The sequence below is a fragment of the Gossypium hirsutum genome, chromosome D01 (assembly GCF_007990345.1).
Source record: "Gossypium hirsutum isolate 1008001.06 chromosome D01, Gossypium_hirsutum_v2.1, whole genome shotgun sequence".
NCBI lineage: Eukaryota > Viridiplantae > Streptophyta > Magnoliopsida > Malvales > Malvaceae > Gossypium > Gossypium hirsutum.
The window spans coordinates 19,481,489-19,503,212 of record NC_053437.1 but is presented as its reverse complement, the minus strand read 5'-3'; the positions used below and the strand labels follow the sequence as shown (position 1 = coordinate 19,503,212).

Here is a 21,724-nt window from a genome sequence, read left to right as displayed (position 1 = left end):
AATTTTCTAAAAGTCATAGTCGAATATGTTTTTAGGTTACCACACTTCAAAATTTATGAGCTCATTTCGAGCTGAAATTTCAAGTTTACCTTTGAAACTTGTAGACCTAATTTTAGGGTGTAACATCATGTTCTTTTATAACATTGGTTCTTTTTTGGGTTCGTTATTGTGTCGAAGGTCCTATCTTAAGTTATTTTGTTACTTTAATTTCTGTTTAACTTGTTTTTCATACATGTTTAGAAATGATCGAGAAATAATGCATCTTGTAATTTTTAAAAGATTACAAGCACGCATCAAAAGTTGCATGAGTTGGCACTAGTATAGTTTACTTTTTTGGGTTATAAAACAAACCACCTTTTGTTCCCTTTGAATATCCTACAAAAATGCACAATTCTATCTGTGAGTCTAACTTCCTCGCTTTTTTTATCCAATACGAGGGTTGGGCATCCTCAAATTCTTAAATGATTAATATTTGGCTTCCTACCATGCCATCATTTCTATGAAGTTTTCGATGTTGCCTTAGTTGGTACATTATTTAAAATATATTAAGTCATTTGTACCGCATATCCTCAAAAAGAGATTGGCAGCTTTAAATAACTTAGCATCGAATGTACCATATCTAACAATGTTCAATTCCTTCTCTCTGCCACACCATTCTATTGTGGAGTGCTCGACGCAGTCAATTAGGATAGAATCTCATTCTCCAGAAGGTACCCTAAGAACTTTTCAACTAAATATTCCCCACCTCGATTAGACCGAAGTGTCTTTATGAATAAACCTAGTTGTTTCTCCACTTCTGTACGAAACAATTTGAATTTATCAAAGGTTTCACTCTTGCAATACATAAGGTACACATACCTATATCTGGAATAGTCATTAATGAAGGTTACGTAATATTCGTAACCACCTCTTACACTGACGCTCATAGGGCCACATATGTCAGTGTGCACAAGTTCTAGGGGTTTTACGACCCTCGTTTCTTTTGTATTAAAAGATCGCTTGGTCATCTTACCTTCCAAGCAAGATTCACATTGTGGAAGATCGATTTATTTAAGTGAACTTAAGATGTTGTCTTTCACAAGTCTAGTGATTTTTTCTTGGTTAATACGACCAAGTCACGATCAAGCCGTCTTGATATAAACATGCAACTGAAATTAAGTTTCTTTTGAAACTTGGTACATAGAAAATGTCTTTCAAAACAATCTTCCTAAAATTATCAAAATAAAAATATACATCTCCCATTGTTTTAGTTAACACAGTTGTCTCGTTTTCAATCATCAATGATAAACTCTTACCTTTAAGATCTTTCGTTTCCTCAAACCCCTATAGAAAAACATAAACATGATCAGTGGCTCTCGAATCAATGACCTAGTGACCTATTGAATCCTCCACTAAACAAGTTTCTATCATAAAGAGTTTCATATATTTGCCTTTGGTGGCCAGGTATTCATTTCACTCTTTATAATTCACCTTGAAGTGCCATTTCTTACTACAAAAGAAGTATTTAGACTTAGATAAGTCTGTAGGCTTTCTAGTTGTATTCCTCACCACTTGTGGTGGCCCAGATACCTTAGCCTTGTCTTTCTTAACGTGCTTTCTCTTCCCTTTAGAAGAAATGACTGTTTGCATATTGTGAGGGACTACCCAAAAAGATTCACGTTTTCTACCATCAATGGGGATGATGAGCCAAAAAGGCACTGATGAAGCTTGGTTCAATCTTAAGTTGTGTTGAAGCCAAGAAGAGTTGTAAGCAGAAGGGGTTGATGTTTGTAGACATTACTATGGTAGATAGGGGTGAACAAAACTTGATTCGATTCGAAAAAATAAAAAAAAATTGAATTTTGAGTTAATCGAATCGAGTTATTCAAATTATCCGAGTTAACTTGAATAAGCAATTCAAGTTTCAAGTTTGAATCAAGTTGAATTTTACAATTCAAATAACTTGAATATTTCGAATAACAAATTGATGTAAATACCCTTTTGGTCTTTATCAAGTTTGAAAATGAACAAATTGGTCTCTCTCTCAACAAAAATTACAAAATAATTTTCAAAATTTTAAAATAATTTTTAAAATTTAAAATATTTATAAAAAATTCCAAATTTTATAATTTTGAAATTTCAAAAAAAAATTCTAAAAAACATATAAAGAAAGTTAAAAAAATTAAAAATTTTCTAGAATAATAATTTTGGGTACCTAAATAAGTTAATTAATTATTCAAGTTTATCATAAGTACTTTTTTTTATTTTTCTTTGAATTTTTTTTAAATATACATGGTTTTAAATTTATGTACTATAACATGGAATTAGTTATATTGTAATAAGATTTTAATTTGACATGTTTAATTTTTTAATTTAACTTGAACAATTTCACTCAATTCGACTCGACTTGATTCGAAAAAATTTTAAATCGAGTTAGGATAATAAAATATGAGTCGTCAACTCAAAATTTTTTCACTTGATTTGACCGAATGCTCACCCCTAGTGGTAGACAGAATATCGAATGCCCTTGTTAATATAAACGTTTCAGATTTGTTCATGTTTGAAGAGACTACTCAAAATCTTGGTTTTAAGGTTGAGAAATAATCGGGGTAGATCAAGAGAATGAATTCTAAAAGGGTGCCAATAGTGGGTGTTGCAAAGGAGCTAAATTTCAACTTGACGATTAGACTGGTAAGGAAACTATCGAGGTAATACCATTTGATGATTACAACTTTGTGGATGGATTAAATTTCTTTACCGAATTAATGTGCTTCTGATTTGTTTGATCGCTAGTTTTGTTTAATAGAAAACATGATGGGTTCTTAAGAATATGCATCAACTATCGGACATTAAACAAGATCACTGTAAAGAACAAGTACCCAATTCCGCTCATTGCAAATTTGTTTGATCAGCTTAGTAGTGCAAGGTGGTTTACCAAGTTGGATTTGCAATTGGGGTACCATCAAGTTAGAGTAGCTGAAGGGGATGAGCCAAAGACAACTTGTGTGACGCGTTATGACTCGTATGAGTTATTTTTTATGTCATTTGGACTGACTAATGCTCTAGTGACATTTTGCACCCTGATGAATAAGGTACTTCAACCTTTTTTAGATCATTTTATAGTTGTTTACCTTGACGATATTGTGGTGTACAATAAGTCAGTTGAGGAGCATGTGGAGTATTTTAGGGAAGCTTTTCAAGCCTTGTGAGAGAATGAGCTTTATGTCAATGAGGAGAAATGCTTGTTTCCTTATCGCGGGGTACCATTCTTAGGCCACATTGCGGGAGGAGGCAAAATCTGAATGGATAGGGGCAAAAGTCGGACGATTACTGATTGAGAGCCATCAACCAAGGTAACAGAGTTGTGGTCTTTCCTTGGGTTGGTGAACTACTACCGCTGCTTTATTAAAGGCTACTCTAGAATCAATGCACCATTGACAGATTTATTGAAGAAGGGTAATGTGTGGGATTGGAATGAATAATGTTAGAAAGATTTTGATCAAGTAAAATATGTAATGACCAAAGAGCCTGTGCTTGCTTTGGTGATTATATTAAGCCGTATGAGATGTACGTGGATGTATGGGATTATGAAATTAGGGGATTATTGATACATGAGGGGCATCTGATAGCTTTCGAGAGTCAAAAACTTAATGATACTAAGCGACGATATACGGTTCAAGAGAAAGATATGATCGTGGTGGTGCATTGTTTGCACACATGGAGACACTGTTTGTTGGGTTCTAGGTTCATAGTATTTATGGATAATGTTGCAAATAGTTATTTCCTAACTAAAAAAAAGTTGTTTCCAAAAAAGGCTCGTTGGTAAGTTTTCATGGAAGAATTTGATTTTAGAATAGAATATAAGTTGAGGAAAGGCAATACAGTGGCTGATGCACTAAGCTAAAAAATAGAGTTTACAATAATCAGTTAGCCTGATAGTTCCCTATTCAAATGTATTAGAAAGGGATTGTCCCATGATCCCACAGCTAAAACATTGATTGAGCTTACTAGAGAAGGGAAAATGAGGCAATTTTGGCTTGAGGGAGATTTTTTTGTATACTAAAGGGCATTGTCTTTATATGCCTTAATATGGGAAATTGTGAAAGAAGAACATGAAAGAGTGTCATGATTCGAGATAGGTTGGTCATCCAGGTATGCACCACATATTGGCTTTTTTGGAGGACCGTTATTATTAGCCTCACATGGGTGATGGTGTTGATACCTACGTGAAAACTTGTCTAGTGTGCCAACAAGACAAGGTAGAGTCGAAACTCTGATTGGTTTATTGCAACCTTTGCCCGTTCTGGAACTCCCATAGAAAAGCGTATCCATGGATTTTATTATCAACTTGCCTAAATAATCGTTTACGAGTATTGTTATTATGGTTGACAGATTTTCCAAGTATGGAACCTTTATTCTACCAACCAATGAGTGCCTTGCTGAGGAGGCAGCTCATTTATTCCTTAAACATATGGTGAAATATTGAAAGTGTTACAGTCTATTGTTAGTGATTGAGACGGGCATTTTACAGGACGATTCTAGACAAAGTTATTCAAGTTGATGGGGTTAGACTTGAACTTTTCCACTAGCATGCATCCGTAGACTAATGGGTAAATTGAAAGAGTAAATGATTTATTGGAGACTTATCTTAGGCACTATGTGAGTGCCATAAAACGGGACTGGCCAAATTTGTTGGATGTGGCCCAACTTTCTTATAACTTGCAGCGAAGTGGGGCCATGAATCAATGTCCATTTGAGATAGTGACGGAGCAACAACCACACACACCCAAAGTTGTTACAATCCATTATGCAGGATCGAATCTAACAGCTTATCGATTTGTTAAAAATTGGCAAAAGATTTGCTAAAGAGCTTTCTTACACAAGACAAAACTCATAAAAATGAATCTACTTCCTAATCTAGATAATATTAGCTTTAATAAATGTGAAATCTGGGTTGAAGCCAAGCATGCTAGGCCTTCCTTAAAATCTGTCACTGATAGAAAAACTAAACTTTTGGAATTATTTCATGCTAATCTAGCAGACTTTAGAAACACAGAAATTAAAAATGGGAAACGCTACTATATTACCTTTGTAGATGACTACTCTAGGTATACAAAGGTCTATCTTTTAAGAGAAAAAGATGAATCTAAACAAACCTTTCTTTTTTATAAAGCAGAAGTAGAAAATCAACTTGATAGGAAAATAAAACGTATTAGATTCGATAGAGGGGGCCAGCATGACACTAACTTCCTTAAAGAGATTTAAGAGAAAGACAAAATTATACATGAATTTTTCGCTCCCTATTTTCCACAACAAAATTGCATAGCTAAAAGGAAAAATAGAGCTCCAAAAGAAATGTTGAATTCTTTACTACTTAGTTTTGGTTTACCTGATCACATGTGGGGGGGAGACCGTACTTTCTGTGAATCACATCATTAATAAAGTGTCTTATAAACAAATAGATTGTACCTCATACAAATTGTGGAAAGATTATGCCCTTAATCTGAAATACTTGAAAGTTTTGGGGTGCCTTGCAAAAGTAGACTTACCTGTTTTTAAACAGAACACTATTGGATATAAAATTGTTGATGTTGTTTTTGTTAGTTATGCTCTAAATAATGCTGCATATAGATTTATGTCTTTGCATGATTTTTCCATATGTGAATCCAGAGTTGTTGTTTTCTTTGAAAATATTTTCCCTATAAAGAAATCTGATGTTAATCTTGGTACAAAATTAGATGAGCATGCTTCTTCTTCTAGTACACATAATAGAGATATTCTTATTGATGATGATGTGGAACCTAGGAGAAGTAAAAGACAAAGGAATGACACTAGTTTCAAACCTAATTTTCTTACTTCTTTTATAACTGAAGTTAATGATTTAGACTTGATAAATGATTCTATTTCTCATACATTTTTGATAGATGAGAACCCAAAAACTTATGATTAAGCCATAAATTCAATAGATGCTAGTTTTTGGAGAGATGTTATTAATAATGAGCTTAAATCTATTATGTCTAATCACACTTGGCAATTAGTACACTTGCCTAAAGGTTTTAAACCTATTAGTAATAAATGAGTCGTTAGAAAGAAACTTAGACCAAATGGGTCAATACAAAAGTATAAGGCAAGACTAATGGTTAAAAGGTTTACTCAAAAATTTGGGTTAGATTATTTTGATACATACTTTCCTGTAACTAGGATCTCTACCATTTGTGTTTTGTTTACTTTAACTTCCATTCATAATCTGCTGGTACATTAGATGGATGTAAAGACAACTTTCTTGAATGATGATGTGGATAAGGAGATCTATATGGAGCAACATTCAGGATTTGTGGCACCTGGTATGGAAGATAAAGTTTGTAACCTTCAGGTTGATAAAGTTTGTAACCTTCAGGATTTGTGGCACCTAGTATGGAAGATAAAGTTTGTAGACTCAAAAAATCGTTGTACAGTCTCAAACAAGCTCCAAAACAATGGTATGAGAAATTTCATAATACTATTCTCAATTTCAGGTTTATAGTTAATAGTGTAGATGCATGTGTATATTCTAAAATGTTTGGATCTGATTGTGTCATCATAAGACTGTATGCAGATGACATGTTAATTTTCAGTTCCAATATAGAAGCCACTAATAAAACTAAGAATTTTTTATCTATCAGATTTGAAATAACTGATTTGGAAGAGGTAGATGTAATCTTAGGAGTTAAAGTTACAAAATTAGAAAATATATTTTCATTAAACCAATCTCACTATATAGAGAAAGTGTTAAGTATGTTTAATAGTTTTGATGCAATCCCTGTGAGAACTCCTTATGATTCTAGCATACAACTGTTAAAGAATGGAGGAAACAATGTTTCTCAATTAGAGTATGCAAAGATTATTGGAAGTCTTGTGTTATTGATGAACTACACTCAACCGAACATTGCTTGTGCGGTTAGTAGACTAAGTAGGTATACCCAGAATCCGAGCAATAAGCATTGGAATGCTCTAAAGTGTTTGCTTAAATACCTTAAAGGTAATATAACTTGGGAGTTAGAATTTGTCGGGTACCTTGCAGCCCTTGAAGGTTATTGTGATGCAAACTGGGTAACTGATAATGATAAGGTAAGTTCTACAAGTGTGCATTTCTTTACTTTAAGTGGAGCAGCCATTTCATAGAAGTCTACTAAACAGACCTGTATTGCTTGCTCCACGATGGAGTTAGAGTTTATAGCTCTTGACTTAGCCGGGCAAGAGGCCGAGTGGCTTAGAAATCTACTTGCAGAGATTCCTATATGGGAAAAACCAGTACCTCTTGTATATTTATTATGTGACTCGCAAGCCACAATTTGTGTTGCTAAGAGTCAAGCTTACAATGGTAAGAAGAGATATATTCGAATAAGACATGAATCTATGAAACATTTAATAAACAATGGAGTACTTGCTTTGGAGTACGTGAGGTCTGAAAGGAACTTAGCTGATCTACTAACCAAAAGGTTAAGTAGAAAAATGGTTTTTGATTCGTCGAGCGGGACTGGTCTTAAGCCTAGTGGTTGAGGAATTCATGGTGGATACCCAACTTAGTTTTTAAGTTAAATGTGGTTAAACGAAACCATGGAAAGACTTATAGTATACATTTTACCTATCCCTATAACGAATGATGTACATGCGTAAGGATGAGATTTTACTCTTAATGTATTCATAGCCTAGAATTTGGGTGGTCCTATTGAGACGGACTTGGTGATTCACCGACTTGAGAGGTTGAGTTTATTACTCTTAACCAGTTCGTATCCCAGAGTTTGGGTGGTCCTATTGAGATGGACTTGATGAATTCGTCGAACTTAAATTTGAAAGGATAAGCTTAATGAAAGCTCTTAATGATTTCATAGCCCTGATTTGGGTGGTCTATATTGAGATAGACTTTTTGAAATCACCTACGTAAGTGTGAAGGACTAACCACCTTCTATGAAAAACATTTTGGACAATTTTTCTAAAGCACTTACTAGTATCCTGAGGTACATTGGCTAAAACTTGTTGAGTTATTGCGGAATATCAATTGGATCTGAGATTAGTTGCTTGTTATGAGTTAACTCCTATCTTAACAAGTTCAATATTCGTTCACTTGTTAAAGAGAAGAATCACTTATTTCACTATGTACTAGTTCAAATCCACAAGATATTAGTGCTTAAGCAACTAATTTCACTGTTGCTCTTCTCACGTTTTTAATTGAAGAAAAATAAAACTCTATTTTTCTCATGTTTTCAAAATATCCGAATTATTTTGCATTAGTGGGGAATTGTTGGTAATGCAAAGGGTTGGTGTTAGTGGGTACATCCCACATTGGTTAAGTACAAGCTATCAAGAGAGTTTTTATATAACTTCTTGCTCTCATTGAGTAATTGGGACATAGGCCTATCACATGCGTACGCCGCTGCCGCTCGCTTGTTCCGGTTCGTGTCTTTGACACATACCACATGTATATCTTTTTGGATAAAAGTTTTATTATTTTTCAAAAAATAATGTCTTTAACAGTTTTATTTTTTTCTAGTTTATTGTTCCGAAAAATCTGGTATTTTTTTTACTGTTGGGCACGAAAATAATGGGGCAATTTCAAACTGTTCATGCGTCTATTTTGCCCCTGCCTATTTACTGTTTTGCCCCTTCATTGCTACTATAAATATAGGGTTGATTTCCTCATTTTTCACACAGAACACAAAACACAACTCTCTCTAAAAGCATTTTTCCCCTCTACCTTCCTTTCCGATTTGTTTATAAAATCTGCCGGTTTTTCCTAAATCACTTTAAAGAATTTTGTAAGTTTAGACTTTAAGCGAGACCGACTACGACCCCTCCAAACTTTCCTGAAAATTGATCCTACTATGATTTCCTGAGAAAATCAACACTAATTGAGTTTCATCTTCATTAACCTTGGGGCACCGATCACGACACAATAAATTTATGATTTCATATTTCGTTATTTATTTTCCAACCAAAATTCCAATTGCTAACCGAACCTTGTTGACCTATTTTCATTATATTGTTATACTATACTAGACAACCAACCGATGGTAGTAATGTTTGCATTCAGGTCCAAAGAGAAACGTGTCAAATTCATTGGAAAACACACGAATAGAATTGAATGCCAGCTTTTATCATGTAAAAACTAAAATGATACATTAACAATAAATATGCCATAGATGGTTAAAAGAAGTAGAATGTACTTCTTCCACGCAATTGAACAGAAATCATAAATCATCACTATTGAAAAAGATTTTACTTCCAGACTTGAACTGCAAAAGGATTATACCAAAACCAATAGGCCACCCGCCATAGTCTGGCGTATTCAAATTCAAAGCCACTTATATTATTATTCTTTTATAAGTTTATGAAAGAGCTACTCTTAGCCGCAAGGAAATGTATTCCAAGTCAGTCGTTGTAAATTTATTAAAATCCACCGTATAACCCACAAGATTCAGTGGATCTCCGCATACACCAAACATAACAAAAAAGGACCAGAAAACCTTCTTAACATGGGGACAAACTACAGATGAAGCTGTAGTGCAAGGCATTCCGCAATAAGGCCAACAGCACCAAGACAGTTATATCCGAGGTAGAAGAGTGGGTGGCTCAGCTGGAATATCAGAACTTGCCTGTCAAAAGTAATGTTATAACTTTTCAGTAACGGTGTAGCAATTGTTGGAAAACCATAGGGCTTCGTGGAAAAAGTGCTACTCAGACTTGCATGTAAATCTTAGTCAGACATGAGTATGCATCTGACTCGACGGTGGTATGATCATTTTTTTCCCAAGATTTCCATGTATTTCGAGAATTTCTGAAAGATCATATCTCCATCTCTGTCAGAGTAAGTGTCAGACAGAGGTACTTCAGGAAAAAAGCGAAGTCAGTTTAACATAGCTATAGTTACTCACCATTAAAGAAGTTATATCTATGTTCCAGAACAAAAAAAGAAGTTATATCTAATACTAAAACTTTTTAAATATATTGTAATATATCTTGCGATAAACCTCATTGTTTAATCAAGCTTTCTGATGAGATTTATGTCAACATTCTACTTCTAAATGGAGCAACATATATGTATATATAAAATGAATTTGTAGTACCTGTAGATATCTAGTTAACAACGTAGTAGTACTAAAATTAAAGCCTTCGACAGGTTCACTTTTCGTACGTGATGCATTAAGCTGTTTTCGGACTTGAGTAGCTAGTGACTGCAATTATAAAAATGAAAAAGATATTTTAAGTTCAGGAGTATAAAAAAACAAATTGCAAGGAAAAATTTCTCAAAACCTGCATCATTGGAGTTGGAACGGTATGATTATATATATGGAACACAATGCAGTGCTCTTTAATGATACATACCTTACCCAACTCAACTCCCCACTGGTCAAAAGAATTGATGCCCCAAACAAAACCTTCAACAGTAACTCTATGTTCATAGCTTGCCAAGAGCTGAGGCAGCCAAGAAGTGTGTTAGACCGAACAGGCGAGAACACGTATAAACGTTTAAGTGCTATAGTACTTGAAAATTAAAGCTAGAAAAATAGCAATTACAAGGTAGTAATCTGACTTAGTGATGCAGAGCGATATGAATAAGACAGAAGTCCTCAACAATTGTAACAAGTTACAAGCAAAATGCTTCATCGATAAAAATTTGGAGAGAAGAAACCAATCACCTGCCCAATATTGTAAGCGTTAAGAGATGGTAGCAAAAGACTGAGAGAAGGCCGATTCCCAGAGAACGTCTATGGAAGATAACATCACAAGTTACAAAAATGATTGTATTATGAATCAAATCTTGGTAGAAAAGATGAAAGTAAGTCACCTTATGAGGAATAAGATGCTGCGAAACATTCTCCTTCAGCAACTGCTCTGCTGTCTGCAGTGAATCAATTTTTTTTCAACAGCAAGACAGATTTTATGAAACAAGTCATGGAAAAAAGACATCGACTGCTACAGTAAAGAGAAATAACCGATACCTAAGAAAGCAAAAAACTACCTTTCCATATGCTAGAGCATCCGGCTGTGCGAAAAAGTTGGACATAAGCTCATCATGGTTGCTCACAACTTCACCTGACAATAACAATAATAATGTTAAATGCCATCTCAAAAACACAACAGAAACAACAAAATACACCATCTTCGAGTTGAATATAGAAATAAATTGGATTATACCTTTAAGGTACACAGGTTGCTGGCTCTTCACAATACCAATGAAATCACATGGAATTACACGTCCCTGAGGTGTAAAAATGAGAAATTAAAATGCTTATTGCTGAAGCACAATGAGGTTTAGTATAGTGCTTGATTTTGCAAATATCACACAATGAAGAGCCATCCCAATCTATTTATATTTTTAGACTGATTGTAAGCCATTGAGGTTATGCAGTAACAGAAACATTTTTCAACCAAAGCTAAGGAAAAATATATGTTACATTAAGACTCAGTGAATTCTCATGAATGGAACCTATATTCTGGTGAATAACATTCAAAAGAAGCTTTTATTGAACCAACTAAAGTTCTCCAAGCAGACTTTAGAACTTCAATTTGTTATTTCAAGGTAACTAATTAAGATAATGTGCCATATCTTGACCAGTCTCTTGTAAAGCTTTCTAGTCTCTTCATTTTATGCACAAATTTCCAAATTTACAGTAGCCTATGGGCAGATCAATAGCTACCCCAGGACCAGTCTCCCGACATAAAACAATTTAGCACCTCAAATCTTTAAGGTGGTCCAAGATGTTATATAAAGCAAGAATCACCTAATATGCTTCTTTCTGCAACATAAAATTCACCTGATGGATTAGTTGATAAAAGCTGTGCTGGCCATTCGTTCCAGGTTCACCAAAATCAATTTCACCAGCCTCATAAGGAAGTGGCACACCATCAATTGACACCCCCTTGCCATTACTCTCCATGCTGACCTGAATTGAAGTAGATTTATCAATATATAATATTTGAAAGCACAAATTCAACCTCCCACTTAAACCCCCCCCCCAAAAAAAAAAAAATGGAGAAACACAAAAAGCTGCCTAGCGGAAAAGGAGTTGCAGCAAACATGCCTGTTGAATGTGTGGAGCAAATTTCTCGAGGGCCTGGGAGTATGGTAAAATAGCCTATATACACATAAAGTGTTAATGATAGGTTGTAAGCATGTAAAAAGGAGGAGGAGGAGGACCAAGGAATGATAAGTTTAACTGAAGTTAGAAGCAGAAAGACTAACTCTTGCAGGATATCCAAGAAATGAAACGTTCCATACGCTTAGCAAACCCAAAAGTACCTATGCATCCAAAGAATGTTATCATACAATGTCACTAATACCACAAAGCAGATCCTGATACCAATTAGGAAAGAAATTCAACTATCAACCAAACTTCTATCAGCAAAAACAGTGTTATATGTAGTTAAAATAAACTTAGTGTCTGGCTATCTACCTTGGAAAATACAAAGTAGATTATACTGGATCAATCCATCCTAGTTTAAAATACCATAACCTTTATCGCATCATACATAGATTCTAGCCAAATTCATCAACCCCATAATATAACTGGTAGAGTTATGCTAATCTAGTAAGTAATAAAGAATAACAGCTGCAGCAGAAGATTTTACATTAAGACACTTACAGGTATATTCTTCTCAAAAGGAGCTGAACGGAAATGCTCATCAATACTTGAAGCCCCCTTTAAGAACCTTCAAGTAACAAGTTAAAAAAGCTTATGTATATAACAAATTGTGCCAAAAGAAAAATAAAATAAGTACATAAACAAATAATTTTCAGAAGCACCAAGGTAAAATGGAGAATGGATTACGTCGGCCGAAACTAAAAACCTACCTTTTAAGAATCTTGCAGTTTTAGTTGTCATACTTTCGCAAGTATTTGGAGATTCTCATAGTATTGTAACTAGTTTTGTCTCACAAAATAATGGTTTTAAGTTAAAGATCTGTGCATTAGCAACTAACAGTTTTTATTGTCCATTAGGCTACAACTTGATTTACTAAGACTACAACTATTAGCCAAGAAAGGAGACAACGTCTTCTCAGTGCAGCATGTAAAACTGAATTGCATGGTAGATGAGCTCCATGGAGAAAGATGAAAAAGAAAAACCCCTTTTATTCCTAAGTTCTGTTTGTCATATTTACATGATGTATTTCCTTAGAACACTGAAGCGGGTTATAAAACTACACAAATCCGTCTCACCTATAATATATGGACTTCTAATGGATGTTATAAGTTATAGGTTTTGAAAAGTGGATTCAATAGAGTCAAAACAATAACAGGTTACCATACTTTTCTACTATTGAAAAACCATACTGCAGAGACAAAGGCAACACTCCAACTGCACTGCAAACTGCAAATGGCAGTTTAAAGATTAGTCAACTTCCACAGTTCATTAGAAAAAAAATCAATCCTCAATAGAAATCAAGATCGTCAATGATGCTTAGAGGTAAGCAAGGGGAGAGGGAATAATACTTACCACTGTATCGACCACCAACCCAATCCCAGAATGCAAATGCATTATTAGGGTCAATTCCAAACTTTTCAACAAGCTGCACGGAAGACATTTATAAGCTGAATAGGATCAATACTAGCATATAATATGTAATGTACAGTCTAGTTTATTGGCCCTTTAGCAATTGCCAAGGAAGGGAATAAATACAAAGCTATGAAGCATGGATATTAAAAAAGTGAAAGAGCAATGCATAATAAGGGGCCATCTGCTTCAAGCAAAAAGAGAATAAACATTTTCATTTTATCAAAAACAAGTTACACTGTACTATAACACCTTAGCAATGTGTAAAAACACTCAAGAGGAAAAATTCTATTATATTGCTACTGCTTTAGTTTACAGCTTTATAAAGAGAAAAATAATCATTTTAAAGGAAATAAATCCTAATCCCTAAGAATCAGTAATTGATATCCTAATTTCCTAAGAATCAGTAACTGAGATTAGTTTCTATTTACAAGAGATCACAACAGATTTCTATCCTTAATTATAGGGATTCCAATACCATCAGATTTCTATCCTTAATTATAGGGATTCCAACACTCCCCCTCAAGTTGGAGTGTAGATGTTAATCAAACCCAGCTTGCCACTAAGTTCTTCAAACATGTTTCTGTTCAAACTTTTGGTTAACATGTCTGCAACTTGTTGTCTAGTAGGTAGGTAGATGATGCATACTTCTCCTGAGTGTACTTTTTCTTTTATAAAGTGACGATCTATTTCCACATGTTTGGTCCGATCATGATGCACAGGATTATGTGCTATGCTGACAGCAGCCTGGTTGTCACAGTACATCTTCATAGGTCTGGTAAAAGGCACTTTTAGTTCTCCCATAAGTTTTTGTATCCAAACTCCTTCGCATATACCATGAGATAGTGCTCGATACTCTGCCTCTGCACTGCTGCGTGCTACCACAGATTGTTTTTTGCTCCTCCACGTCACGAGATTACCCCAAACATAACTACAATAGCCGCTTGTAGAGCGTCTATCATTAACAGAACCTGCCCAGTCTGCATCAGTGTAGACTTCCACGCTTCGGTTGATAGTCTTCTTGAAGTACAGGCCTTTACCAGGAGTTCCTTTTAGGTATCTTAGTATTCTATATGCAGCTTCCAGGTGCTTCTCCCTCGGGGCATGCATATACTGGCTAATAACACTCACACTGAAGGCTATGTCTGGACGAGTGTGAGATAGGTAGATGAGCCTTCCTACTAGACGTCGATATCTCCCCTTGTCGATTTCTTCTCCATCCTCATTAGTTCCCAATTTGAGGTTAAACTCCATAGGAGTTTCGGCTGGTTTGCTGCCCATCAAACCAACTTCCGACAGTAGATCAAGAACATATTTCCTTTGGGAAATGAAGATACCTTTTTTCGACCTTGCTACCTCCATACCAAGAAAATATTTAAGACTCCCCAAGTCTTTAAGTTCAAACTCTGTACCAAGAAATTCTTTCAATCTCAAAATTTCGCTCGAGTCATTTCCTGTTATTATTATATCGTCAACATAAACGATAAGGATGCAGCATTTACCCTCTTCCGAGTGCTTGTAGAACATGGTGTGGTCTGCCTGTCCTTGAATGTAATTTCTGCTAGTCATAACTTTTGCAAATCGGCTGAACCACGCTCGTGGAGATTGTTTCAGCCCATACAAGGACTTCTTCAACTTACACACTTGGTCCTTGTTTTCTTCAAACCCTGGTGGGAAATCCATATACACCTCCTCATTTAATTCCCCGTTGAGAAAAGCATTTTTTACATCCAATTGAGTCAAGTGCCAATCAAGGTTGGCAGCAAGAGATAGCAGGACCCGAACGGTGTTTAGCTTGGCAACCGGTGCAAACTTCTCGTTGTAGTCGAGACCATAAGTTTGGGTGAATCCCTTAGCCACAAGTCGAGCTTTGTATCGGTCAATACGGCCATCGGGTTTAAATTTCGTAGTGAAAATCCATTTGCACCCTACGGTTTTTTTCCCTTTAAGCAGATCCGAGACTTCCCATGTTTCATTGTTTTTGAGGGCCTTCATTTCTTCCATCACGGCTTGTCTCCACTCAGCTGATTCAAGAGCCTCTTCTATATTTTTTGGAATTTTTACAGAATCAACATTAGTCACAAAAGCTTTGTAAGACTTAGATAAATTTCCATAGGATACAAACCGAGAAATAGGATGTTGAGTGCAGCTCCTTGTACTCTTTCGAACTGCAATTGGAAGATAGATGGATGGTGACGGAGGTGGGACTTCTGCTTCAGAACAGTCCTCGGTTGGAGATGTAATTGGCACTGCTGTATCAGTTTCAGGAGAACGATTCCGTCGGGAGTAAACATGTATTTGCTGTTTTCCTTGACCAAGTGGCTGTTGTACTTCGGTGGAGGTATTGTCATTGGGAAGGACGGTGTTAAATTCTTGCTGTATAGGGGAAACAACTAAATCTGGGATAGTAGTAGTAGGATCAGGCGGTATAATCAGGAGAGTATTAAGGGTCTCATCTTCATTAAAAATCTCCCCCTGAAGATGAGATGCTGCAAAGTATGGTTCATTTTCAAAGAAGGTAACATCTCGAGAGACAAACATTCGGCGCAATGTTGGTAACACTTATAGCCTTTTTGTGTAGGGGAATATCCAATGAAGATACAGGTGTGGGCTCGAGGATCAAGTTTGGATTGATTTGGTTGATGGTTATGGACAAAAGCTTTACAGCCGAATATTTTGGCTAGAAGATTAGGGACATGAAATAGAGGGAAGGCCTTTAAAAGAGTATTTAGAGGTGTTTGGAAATTGAGGATCTTTGATGGCATTCGGTTTATGAGATAGCAGGCAGTAAGGACAGCTTCTCCCCACAAGTATTTTGGAACATTCATAGTGAACATTATGGCTCAAGCCACATCAAGAAGATGACGATTTTTCCTCTCAGAGATCCCGTTTTGTTGAGGAGTGTCAGGACAAGAGCTTTGGTGTATAATGCCTTGGTCAGAAAGGTATGGACTTAAGACAGAGTTGAAGTATTCTCTCCCATTGTCAGTACGGAGGGTATGTATGGTAGAGTTGAATTGGGTTCGAACCATTGAGTGAAAATTTTAGAATACTTTGGGTGTTTCAGATTTTTCTTTGAGTAGATAGACCTAACAGACCCTAGTATGATCATCAATGAATGTTATAAACCATCTAGCCCCTGTAATATTTTTCACTCGGCTGGCTCCCCATAGGTCACTATGGATTAACGAAAAAGGTTGGGACTGAATATGTGGTTTTAATGGGTATGGTACACGGGTATGTTTAGATAATTGGCAAATTTCACACTTCAAGGAATTAATACTTTTATTTCGAAATAACAGCGGAAGATGTTTTTTCAAATACACAAAGTTTGGATGTCCTAACCTACGGTGCCATAACATAATAGTGTCCTCTTTTGCAGTGGATAGAGCCAATCCCCCTTGTGTACTGTTTTTATTCCAAATATATAGTCCATCATCAACTTTAGCAGTGCCAATCATCCTCCCCGATTTCTGTTCCTGTATCACACAACCAATTGCAGAAAATTCAGCAAGAACTTTTTCATCCTTAGTAAGTTTACTAATTAAAAGTAAATTACAGGACAAGTTTGGAATATGTAGGACTTTATCGAGAGAAAAATTCTCTGTCATTTGTACTTCTCCTATTCCAGCCACAGGTGAGTAAGAACCGTCAGCTATGCGGATTCGGGATTTGTTATGACAAGGAGTGTAGGTGTGAAACAACGTGGAGTCACCTGTCATGTGATCAGAGGCGCCCGAATTGAGTATCCAAGGAGATTGATTATTAGATTCAAAAGCAATGTTGAGGGCAGTACCTTGAGTTGCTAGAGATCCATGAGTAGTGGGAGTACCAAGTATCTTATGGAGAGTCTCAAGCTGTGTTTTGGTTAAGCGAACATCAAGAACATCATCAGCAGTAGTAGAGGATAACATGGCAGTCTTATTATCCTTCTGTTTTTTTTCAGGATAGCCATGGAGTTTGAAGCATTTTTCTTTTGTATGACCAACACGATTGCAGTGACTACACCATGGTCTTGTTGATCCAGAATCATTTCCAGCACGTTGTTTTTGTGGCTGTGGACCTTTGGAGATGAGAGCAGAGGTTTCAGTAGGACGATTAGAAATTGGAGTCATAGGTTTAGGTTCCTTTGAATCTCCCATCATGACAAGACGACGCTTTTCTTCTCTTCTAACTTCTGCAAATGCTTCACCGATCGTTGGAAGAGGTGATCTACCCAGAATTCGGCCACGGACCTCATCTAACTCACGGTTCAGTCCTGCTAAAAACTCATAAAGACGTTCATTGTTGAGATGGACCATAAACCTGTTGTGTTCTAAGCCTTCACCCCAATCTGCCTCATAATACATATCCAGTTCTTGCCACAAAATTTTCAAATTGTTATAGTAGTGAGTTACCTCGAGTGTTCCTTGTCGGATGTCCTTTAACTTAAGCTTGATTTCAAATACTTGGGAGGCGTTTCCAAGATCTGAGTAGTTTTCTTTGACTGCATCCCACATGTCTTTTGCAGTTTTGAAAAAAAGATAGGTGCGGCTTATATGGCCTTCCATCGAATTGATTAGCCAAGCCATTACAATTGAATTGTTGAGTTCCCAAGTGGCATAAGTAGGATCAGCCATGGTTGGTCGTGGGATTTCTCCATTGATGTACCCTAATTTGCCACGACCACGAATCACCATAAGAACCGATTGAGACCATTGCAAGAAGTTCTTCCCATTTAGCCGATGATTGGTGATTATAAGGGAGGAATTAATTTCACCTTGAGTGATTCCCTGATTGATATTCTGAGTTATTTGTGATGTCTCAGTTTTAGAGAAATTCTCATTGATATCACCCATTGGAGGACTAAACCACAGAAATTTTTAGTAAGGGAATTTAGAGAAAAAAATAGGATCGAATGAATCCTATAGCCCTGATGCCATGTAAAAACACTCAGAGGAAAAATTCTGTTATATTGCTACTGCTTTAGTTTACAGCTTTATAAAGAGAAAAATAATCATTTTAAAGGAAATAAATCCTAATCCCTAAGAATCAGTAATTGATATCCTAATTTCCTAAGAATCAGTAACTGAGATTAGTTTCTATTTACAAGAGATCACAACAGATTTCTATCCTTAATTATAGGGATTTCAATACCATCAGATTTCTATCCTTAATTATAGGGATTCCAACACAATGTTTGATTTGTGGCACAAAAACCCAAAACAAACAATTCAATATGTACACAGTAGTGCGGCAAATGCTTAATCATTCAAATGAAGAAGTTAAAGGTAAAAATAATACCGTAAGATTAGTACTGACTGCCACCATGTGTTTTGCAACTGCAGAAGGCCTGAAATATTACAATCACAAGTGGCTTAATAAGAAAGCCTGATCATACCATAGTAATTAACATGATAAATTACATTCATTCCTTGAATATTGAGAATGATTCCTAAAAAGATTGAAAAAATAAAAAAACTTATTATAAGCATTCAAAGATGATAAGATCTCTGTTTTGCTCAATGCATTGTCACTCTAAATTTTTAGACCGAGAAATAGTTCTGACGTATTCACGTAAAATGTAGCAGAACCTCAAACTGCCACTGCATGCACATTGTTGAAGAAATAACTAGTGTTATCATGAAACTAACCCAAGAGCAGATGAAATCCACTCCCTTAATGTTCGAGCATTCAACATAGTTTCTGCGGTTGTAAAAGTCTTTGAAACCACCACAACTGGATAAAATTACAAGCAAATAACATCAGACGAATCAACAGTGCAAAAATGAGTTTAGAAAACAGAAAAATAGTAGACTTCCAGAAGAATAAACGAAAATAGTTTACCAAGTGTTGTTTCGGGGTTTAATCCTGCAATATTTCTAGCAACATCGATAGGATCTACATTTGCTAGGCTGTTGCAATGAAAACAAGAGATTACATCAAATTTCTAGAATTGCCAAATGAAACAACTTATTGTGTATGTAAGCATTACAAATTACAAGGAAAATGTCAGACAAGCAGCTAGAATGACATGCATTTCATTTTGAGAATCTACCACGGCGAAAAGACTTTTTTTTTTACTTGATATCATTTATGCCCATTCCAGTTTTAGCAGGCCTAAATGGCATCTAAGTGTTCCCCCTCACAGAACACAGTATGCTGCTGCTGCTGCTGCTTCTTCTCAAATATATATTAATATCTTGTTTTAACAAAATGGAGCAAGGGGCCTCAACCTACCTTTTCTGACACCTTTTACAGGCAATCTTATAATTTGATGAAAGAAAGGAAGTAGACACAACAAATACCAGCAGCAGTAATAAGCAGTACTTACAAACGTAGTTGGCGTCCTTTTGCAAATTCAACAGCCTCAGGGTCTGTGAATTATCAAGAGAAAACCATGAACACATTAACTACACTTCATCTTCATAGGTCACAAGTACGAGGGTTACACAACTAATAGTAAAATGCACCAGCATAACCTGTTTGGAGAGCAGCATGCACAAATAAAGGACCTAAGAAACTGCCACCAATACCGATTGCAATAACATCCTTCAGTGGTTTCCCAGTAGCTCCAACCTGCCAAGATTTACTTGTCTCTCAGCAATTGAGGAGGAAGATGGTCAAATTTGATGTAAAAAAAAAAAAGATGATAAGTTACCCAGGAGCCATTGCGAACTTTCTCTGAAAAATCCTTGATCTTATCCAAAACATTCCAAACATCTGGCACCACATTCTTTCCATCACTGTTTATAACAGCATCCCTTGGTGCTCGAAGAGCTACATGAAGCACTGACCTATTTTCTGTGCTATTTATCTGAAATTTCCAGAAAAAAAGGCAATGCAACAACATAAAAACTAAGAATGAAAAGGCGTGGAATGCTATTCAACAATATCATCACCAATCTTTACATCAAACCCAAAACTAGTTTTATCTTTCTCCAAGGAGAGAGTTCAACTTTACATCAAACCCAAAACTAGTTTTATCTTTCTCCAAGGAGAGAGTTCAACTCACATGCTCGCCACTATACATTCGGTTAATTTGTTGTTTGAGAGAAGCAGCCTGAAATTGTGAGAAATATTACAAACAAAAAACAAAACCCAAAAGACTATTATGATTTAAATCGAACGAGAAATAATCCAAATTCACCTCTGCTAATTTATAGAGCTTATCTATGGTCTCAAGAGTGGCGCATTGCCTTGAGTAGTCCAAAAACATTCCATCAAACTCACTGCAGAAACATTTATATATCATCAATTTTATTAGTATTAAAAGTTTCGTGCAGGTATCGAATCAGAAAAATCGTAGGAGTTGAATAGAGGATCTTACACCATCATCGATTCGCATCGTTCTTTGTCGTTCATCAAATCACGAAGATGAGTTTTCTTGATATCCTCAGTATGAGCCTATAAAAAACCCAAACCCAATTTGTTGATCAAATAGATTTATCATGCTATTTTAGCTATAATCTTCTTAGCTAGAAAATGAGCAGAAAACGCTACCTTCAAGTCCTTCCATGGCTGGGTATCGCAGATTAGAGTGGTCGAAGCCATCTCAACCTATATTAAAACGTAATAAATCAGCTTGAGATCTCAAAACCGATGAGAAAGATGGTGAATGATAATTTGAGAAGAAAAGAGAAATTACTAATGGAATAAAAAAAAAAGGAAGTTGGAGCTGACAAAAAGCTGAGGCGAGGTTAAGAAGTTCACAATCTAGTAATGAATGGGAGGGTCGGAAGGGCATATGTCAATTAGGATGCGGATCAGGAATTTCCGGTCATTGAAACTTGGGTCCAGTCCGGTCCAATTTAACGACTTTGGAAAATTGATTGTGACTTTGAGGGCTGAAATCCGTGGGAGACGAATTTCCGATGGGCCCGAGGAACCGCTAGCTTTATTACATTTACAATGAACCGTTACGGTTTAATCGACTGCGCCAGTGAGGTTGGTTGGACTCATCGTTATTCTCCAAAGCCGATTCCCTACACCCTATATTCTTGTTTTGTAAAAAAGAAATTCATAGTACATTGGGCAAGGATGACCATGTGGGGTAAAATACCATTAAAAGTCATTTTTTTCAAAAATTTACTGAAATAGGTCCAGTAAATAATTAATTATCGGAATAGCCCAATTCATCGAAAGTGCATCTACGTCAGCGCGTTATTAGGGGACGTTGCAAGAAAACGCTTCCTCAAGGAAGCACTTTGTCTATGTGGGCAGAAAGCGTGCCC

At 36.0% G+C, this 21,724-nt stretch overlaps 1 protein-coding gene across 11 annotated transcripts; it reads right to left on the bottom strand.

The window, feature by feature from the left end:
- Positions 1-9,303: 9,303 nt before the first annotated feature.
- On the bottom strand, positions 9,304-21,404 carry LOC107922074 (glucose-6-phosphate isomerase, cytosolic). Of its 11 annotated transcripts, none has more exons than XM_016851908.2 (25): positions 21,139-21,350; positions 20,994-21,050; positions 20,821-20,897; positions 20,641-20,722; positions 20,506-20,553; positions 20,152-20,307; positions 19,973-20,069; positions 19,825-19,867; positions 19,338-19,405; positions 19,145-19,229; positions 18,795-18,843; positions 13,455-13,527; positions 13,268-13,328; positions 12,603-12,669; positions 12,203-12,259; positions 12,042-12,095; positions 11,775-11,903; positions 11,155-11,218; positions 10,979-11,052; positions 10,805-10,858; positions 10,656-10,724; positions 10,342-10,431; positions 10,083-10,190; positions 9,704-9,815; positions 9,379-9,611 (listed from the first exon to the last, which is right to left on the bottom strand). In XM_016851908.2, the coding sequence occupies exons 1-24, from the start codon at positions 21,235-21,237 to the stop codon at positions 9,717-9,719; spliced, it is 1,860 nt and encodes a 619-aa protein (XP_016707397.2). In that variant the 5' UTR covers positions 21,238-21,350; the 3' UTR covers positions 9,379-9,611; positions 9,704-9,716. The 11 variants fall into 11 exon arrangements, 6 of the variants coding, with proteins under 6 accessions (XP_016707398.2, XP_040943199.1, XP_016707397.2 ...); XM_041087264.1 differs by having other exon boundaries at positions 21,174-21,313; XM_016851909.2 differs by lacking the exon at positions 9,704-9,815 and having other exon boundaries at positions 9,304-9,611; positions 21,139-21,358.
- Between the last annotated feature and the right edge of the window lie 320 nt (positions 21,405-21,724).